This window comes from Teleopsis dalmanni, chromosome X (assembly GCF_002237135.1).
Source record: "Teleopsis dalmanni isolate 2A chromosome X, ASM223713v2, whole genome shotgun sequence".
In the NCBI taxonomy this organism is placed as follows: Eukaryota; Metazoa; Arthropoda; class Insecta; order Diptera; family Diopsidae; genus Teleopsis; species Teleopsis dalmanni.
Window position 1 is genome coordinate 100217036 of NC_051848.1, and position 7875 is coordinate 100224910.

Consider the following 7875-nt stretch of genomic DNA (forward strand, 5'->3'; position numbering starts at 1 on the left):
CAAATCAAATAGACAAACTTTTTCGTATTCTACTTCTGGTTACCTTATTCTCTATAATCTGTTATTCGATTGCTTGTAATCATTCTACATGATCGCAGTTGATCAATATCTCCGTGTTTTAGCTTCTTAAACGCGGAGATATTAGTCCTGTCAGCAACACACACTTTTTGATCTTCAGTATGTTTAATTCTTTGAAGTAGTTAAAACCACGTTTGATAGATATGTTCAATATATATGTTTTTTTTCTTAATATCATAATAAATTAGTCAGACAACAATTTATGTCAGCATCTGGAGTCGCCCATCTAGCCAACACTAGGGTGCTTAGTATGACCACCAACGTAGAACACAAAAATTTATTTAAAACCTTTTGACTCAAATGACGCATAGAAGCAAATAAAGTATTTAGTCGACGAGCGTTTATAGAAAGTGGAGAAGGTGTATGCCATGAATAAGAATAAAAAGCTTAATATTTTATTATCACTTCTTCTTCAAAACTTCTTATCTATCTTATTGGAGACCGCGAGACACGGTGTGTTCCAGAAGACTTCCATTATCTTCATGTGTACCTTTATGTTGCTTTCTCTAAATTGGTGTATATTGAGTAGCCTTAAGGACACACAGGTTGCCGTTTTCCTGGCCGCAAGGAAAGGAGGATGGAGTCCTGTAATTATTCCTTGGGTTACTGTGTGGCATATTCTAACCGCCCCGATAATACTCAAGCAAGCTGTTTTATGAATTTTATTCAAGAACATTCGAGTTTTCTCTTGGTCTGCCTTTGGTCACCATGCTAATGAAGCATAGGTGATCATTGGCATTATAAAAGGTTTGTAGGACCCAGCCTTTTATAAGAGTGTGCACCTCTCAAGGCTTTGTTTGTAATGTACGATAAGTGTGCATTCCGATATAGGCTTTTATTAAGGATGACCCCTAGATACTTCATCTCCTTGGAACATCTCCTTCCCATATTAAACGTTTTGCTGTAATTTATTGAAAGACATCCGGTCGGTAATGGTAGAGTCAAATTTGCCTCTGTTCTTGGAAAAACTATATCTTCAACAAAATAAAAAAAAACCAACTTTTCATTTCAGAGGTTCATATACGACTAATTTATTCTTGAGTTATGTATGTACAAAATATATATTATGAAGTATTAACAATATTACTTCGGGCATACTTTTAAAGAATTTTTTTCTCTTTAGCTACGCATATAATTTACATCTTATCTATTATCTCTTTCCAAGGTATATTGTGGGCGTCATTCTATGAAAGACATAAGAGTCTAAAACCTCTGATATTATGAAATCCAATATAGTTATTTAATAGCAATGTATTTAAATTCACTCCTTTCACAATTCGTCTCAAAAACAATAACTCAACTTTTATTTAAAAATGATTACATATATTTATATTTGATTTATTTACAATATGACTACAGAGTTCATAAAGATATGATATTAAAATGAATTAACTTAAAAAAATTTAATTTAATGATTTCATCCGTTTAGTGTTTTGTATATAATTGCATGGTATCCAACATTTTTTGGCGCAAATAAGCAATTTTATCCAGTAAGTCAGTATCGCAGCCATAATGGGCAACATCTCTAAATCGGTAACAACCCCGTCTGAGTGGACAGTTCTGATCTGATATTGTCATAGTATTATTGTTCAAGTCAAATATAGCTCTGAAACGTTCACCCAAAAAATTGAACTGAATTTTATTATCGCTAATGAACATGGCAACAACATGTTGTGTTTGGAACCAACACACCACCGGAGCACCTGGCAACTTTTGTCCACGACTGTATTGGACGATTGGTACTTTGAAATTATGATCCATATATTTTTTAAAGGATAATAACAGCTTCATTTTTAAGCCCAAATAATTATAATCAAATGGAAAATTTACGCGATTTGTTCTGCCAAGAACATTAGTGTACTCCAATTGAGATAAATCTATCGAACTTACAACCAACATTGTGGAATCGTTGAAGATTATACCCATTTTTTTAGTCATGAAATGATAACCAAGACCACAAGTTTTATCAAGTAGAAAACCTGAAATCCAATTATTGTAACCATTACTTGCAATGCGAAGTTGACTGAACTGTGTGGGATTCAACAAAACTGGACATGAGTTTATAATATATGTCATACATACACAGAGCTCTTCGATGAAATTACAATAGTGATCAGTATAACGAGAAAAAGGCATTAAGCGTTTAATTTCATCATTTAGTGGATATCTACGAAACGGCAGCAATGTATTTAAACGCACTACTTGATTTGAAGCACTAACAATTGTATTTGAAGTTAAATGCCAATCCGAATTTATAGTGGAATAGCTTAGCATAAACATTGGAATAGAACGCGAAGCACTGTATAAGTAGTGCTCCACAATAAGTTGGAATTTACAATGGTTATGATCATTGTCCAGATCAAATATTTCAAGAATATTGTCATATAAAAATTTACGCACACGGAATGGTAAATTAAAAGTACCGATCATGATTTTACGGGGACATACGACTTCTAATGGATACTTTTGCGCTATTAAAAACGTAAAACGGCGACGACCAATCAAAAAGGTATCAACTTTATAATTACCTCGCCTTCCCACATATATCTTACGAGCGACATAATTTGGAACAGAAGATTCACAGTCTCTACTTGGAGGCATTAAAAAGTCCATAAAAATAAATATATGTAAATATTTACGAACTATATGTGTTCTGATGTCATACGTCATGAACTGAGCGTATAGGTTCCAATGTTTATAGTAATATATATGCAGTTCCTTGATACCTTTTGGCAAATGGTTGTTGTTGTTCTCGCTGCCGTTGTCGCTGTTGTTGTTGTTGGCATTTGTTGGTTTTGCTATATTCTTAACTTGATTATGTTGGTTGTTGTTCTTATCATTTTCTGCCGCCTTTTGAATAGATTGCCAAAAACGTAATAATTCTGAGAAATTACTAGGATAGCGAACCAATTCCGAGAATATATTCGATCCGACTTGAATTTCTTCACTATGTTCGCTATTTTCTAAGGAATTATTCCAGGACATATTGATAATATTCTAGTTGCACTTATATTTTTATTAAGTTAGGTAGATTGACATCATGGACGATTTAGCCTTATTTACCCGTTCGATGCGATACTACCCGTATTCACAATATTCACTCAGTATCGTGTGTGCAATGATGGACAGTTAAATCGAAACTAACTTACTAACACTTGAGTACTGGTTCTCAAAAAACAAAACTTAATTGATTTATTTATATAATAACTCTTAATTGTGAATTGGTATATGATTTTTTTATGGATATAAAAAGAGAGTGTTTAATTCCAGGCTATTACACATAACCAGAGCAAAGTATGCGTTTATATGCAACAACAAAAGATAAATAAGCATTTAATCTGTTTTGTACAATGCAAGGAGAATGTGTTTTTTGATTTTATATATACCAATACTTTTCACTATATATTTACCGGAGCTTCATATTGCAAATACAAAAATAGTATACACTGTTCTTTGAACTAGGTGACTAACTCGGCAAGTAACTACAATCGTTTATTAACTATAAACCATATATAACTCACAACAAATAGAAGCAGTTCTGATCTTTATTCTCTCCAATGGAGAATACATTAAAAGCTTTTAGGTTTTCAATAGCTAAATTTTTATTTAAGAGCCTAATTCTGCTCTCTGCAGACTATAGCTTAAGCTGTACTTTAATGTTTTTTCGCTTAAAAAAGAATTGTGTACAGGGGTAGTTAGGTAAATTAGCAACAAAAACAAATAACTGTGATATGAGTATTCTTGAGTAATCTTCAAGTATTTTGTAACAGCTTAGTCTGTTTTTAACTTCTTACACATTAATTGATATTTTCCTGTTTATTCAAAAAATAGAATAGTTCATAATCCCCAAATTTTAGAGTAATTGCAGCGTACATTTTAAAATTCTTTCTTTTTGTGTTTGTCCTTTCTTTCTTTCTTTGCTATTCGAAAACCCTCTAAATTTTAAATATAGCTTCTTTATCACCATAAAGAAAGCGTAGCTTTTTCAGCAACACTAGTACTTACTTCAAAATTCCTTACCAATTTTTTCAAATCTTGTAAATAAAAAAAAATTCATGAAACTTAATCTAAGTAGTATCGTTGGATCATAGTTCGAAATTTATAATTATCATCAGTAAGTAAGTAGATGAAGCGAAAGGATATCATAGTCAATTCAATTAGCTTAAAGACCATTTTAATTCCACAATTCCCGTAACTTTGGAAGAGAATTGGGTGTCCTCGCATTAAAATAAGGTGCTACGCTTCACAAAAGCAACGTAAAATATGATAATAAATAAAACAGGGTTTAATTATAATCGAAATATTTTGTACTAATTTTATTTAAAAAAAGAACTAAAAGCACAGGAACTGTATTTGGGACTTAAAAGAAATATCCATTATCAAGTTTTTCAAGTTTTTTGTAAAATCTGAAAATCTGAACTTAGCACCTTTGTACTCTAAGCCGACGACAAACCGTTGAGTGAATTTAAAAATTGAGCGCCCATAGTAGTAACACAACAGATGCGAGGGTTTATTGCACAAAAGCTTCATCTATGTGCTTCTTCCACTTGAATTTTTTATGAAGGATCAGAGACCTTCTTACAATGCTTTCTTCTTCCTCTTCTATTAAATTGTCCATATATATATAACCGAATTATTCTTTTAATTTTCTTCCCATTTTGTACTGCTTTCCCATTCTTTATTTAAGGTCTTATTAGAAGCAATGATTATGATTTCATTCGAAATGTAATGTGAGCACATAAGTTAAAGTGAAATAAAACTTCCAGTTAAACAAAACACCACTGGAACAAAAACAATTGTCAAGTATCAAGTGTAATAACTGACAAGAAACTACTATAAAAATAAAATACGAAGAAAAGATCGCATTGGTTTCTATAGTAGTCAGTAACCACAGATATTCTGAACAATTTTTTTCTCAACTAAAATTCGTTGTCACAAATACAATATCGGAATATCGATTTCCTACCAGTCACCAAGAAACCTTTTTTTTAATAAAAGTTCTTTCTAAGAACTGAGGAAGAATTCCTAAAAATTGTCTTAGGAAAGGCCTAGGACACTTTATATCTTTCTGGAATTAATAATATTATATGTACACTATAAACGTTACTAGATAGATGGTTCGATCTAATCCACTTCTTTGTATGATCACAATAGATCAATTTACGTTCTAAGTGAACTCATTAGCCGAGCTCCACTGGAATCTATTTATCGTGTAACTTAGTCAAGAATTTCACAAATAAACTAAAATCAAAAGTTTTAAATTAAAAATCGAAGACTCCAGAGCAGATATTCCAGAAATAAAGGATATTAAATTATTTAAAATAATTTGGTTTTGATAAATTTAAATTAATCTTAAATTTTTGAGAAATCGAATTAATTATGTTTTATAAATTAATTTAAATTGTCGAATTAGTTTTTAATATTAATAAGTTAAATTAATTTCACACAAATAAAATTCTGTTAAATTAAATTGATTTGTTTTTTTTTCAGTTATATAAATCTAAATTAATTGAAATTAATGAAATTAATTTATTGATCTTTAATTTACCCAATTCAAATTAATTTAAATTTAAACAATTAAAATAATTGAATAATTTTAATTAATGCTATTATTATTATTAATTAATATTATTATTTATAATTAATATTATTAATTTATTAATAATATTATTATTATTTTTATTATTATTATTATTAATTAATTAATATTATTATTTATTATTAATTAATTAATAATATTATTATTATTAATTGATTAATATTATTATTATTTATTAATTATTAATATAGAGTTTTTATAAACTAATGTCAATAATATATATATTGTTAATATATATATATATATAAATACTGTTCATATATATATATATATATATATTGTTAAATTAAAATAAAAATTAAGGGAAATCAAAAAATTATTTTACAGTAAATTATATAAATAAATATATTATTATATTTTGTTCTTTTTTCTGAATTTTCATTATAAACAATATTAAAAAATTGACCACTTAGCTTGTGAAAGTACTATATTAAAAATTGTTTGGTCATAAAATAATAAATATTAATTAATTATATTATTTATATATAGCATTATATATATCAAATAGCATCATACATGTATATTATTAATTAGCATTAATATTGTTAATTAATATTAATATTATTAATAAGTTAATAATATTAGTTATGTTATTATCAACTGATATTATTTTATTTAAATAAAAAAGAATAAAATTATGTACTGCAAAAAATATTTTTTGAAGTAAATAAAGGTAATAGTTTTTATTTAAATAAAATAATATCAGTTGATAATAACATAACTAATATTATTAACTTATTAATAATATTAATATTAATTAACAATATTAATGCTAATTAATAATATACATGTATGATGCTATTTGATATATATAATGCTATATATAAATAATATAATTAATTAATATTTATTATTTTATGACCAAACAATTTTTAATATAGTACTTTCACAAGCTAAGTGGTCAATTTTTTAATATTGTTTATAATGAAAATTCAGAAAAAAGAACAAAATATAATAATATATTTATTTATATAATTTACTGTAAAATAATTTTTTGATTTCCCTTAATTTTTATTTTAATTTAACAATATATATATATATATATATATGAACAGTATTTATATATATATATATATTAACAATATATATATTATTGACATTAGTTTATAAAAACTCTATATTAATAATTAATAAATAATAATAATATTAATCAATTAATAATAATAATATTATTAATTAATTAATAATAAATAATAATATTAATTAATTAATAATAATAATAATAAAAATAATAATAATATTATTAATAAATTAATAATATTAATTATAAATAATAATATTAATTAATAATAATAATAGCATTAATTAAAATTATTCAATTATTTTAATTGTTTAAATTTAAATTAATTTGAATTGGGTAAATTAAAGATCAATAAATTAATTTCATTAATTTCAATTAATTTAGATTTATATAACTGAAAAAAAAACAAATCAATTTAATTTAACAGAATTTTATTTGTGTGAAATTAATTTAACTTATTAATATTAAAAACTAATTCGACAATTTAAATTAATTTATAAAACATAATTAATTCGATTTCTCAAAAATTTAAGATTAATTTAAATTTATCAAAACCAAATTATTTTAAATAATTTAATATCCTTTATTTCTGGAATATCTGCTCTGGAGTCTTCGATTTTTAATTTAAAACTTTTGATTTTAGTTTATTTGTGAAATTCTTGACTAAGTTACACGATAAATAGATTCCAGTGGAGCTCGGCTAATGAGTTCACTTAGAACGTAAATTGATCTATTGTGATCATACAAAGAAGTGGATTAGATCGAACCATCTATCTAGTAACGTTTATAGTGTACATATAATATTATTAATTCCAGAAAGATATAAAGTGTCCTAGGCCTTTCCTAAGACAATTTTTAGGAATTCTTCCTCAGTTCTTAGAAAGAACTTTTATTGAAAAAATGTTTCTTGGTGACTGGTAGGAAATCGATATTCCGATATTGTATTTGTGACAACGAATTTTAGTTGAGAAAAAAATTGTTCAGAATATCGTGGTTCTGACTACTATAAAACCAAATGCCGATTTTTCTTCGTATTTTATTTTTATAGTAGTTTCTTGTCAGTTATTACACTTGATCATTGACATGTTTTTGTCAGGTGTTTTGTTTAACTGGAAGTTTTATTTCACTTTAACTTATGTGCTCACATTACATTTCGAATGAAATCATAATCATTGCT

The 7875-nt window shown here is 26.5% G+C and overlaps 1 protein-coding gene across 1 annotated transcript; it reads right to left on the minus strand.

The window, feature by feature from the left end:
- Positions 1 to 1503: 1503 nt before the first annotated feature.
- On the minus strand, positions 1504 to 3063 carry LOC119688826 (serine/threonine-protein kinase PLK1-like). Its single transcript, XM_038103489.1, has one exon. It carries the CDS (start codon positions 3061 to 3063, stop codon positions 1504 to 1506), a length of 1560 nt encoding a protein of 519 aa, XP_037959417.1.
- Positions 3064 to 7875: the final 4812 nt, after the last annotated feature.

Coding starts and splice junctions, on each gene's coding strand:
- LOC119688826 (XM_038103489.1), bottom strand. CDS start 3,063: ATGTCCTGGAATAATTCCTTAGAAAATAGCGAACATAGTGAAGAAATT.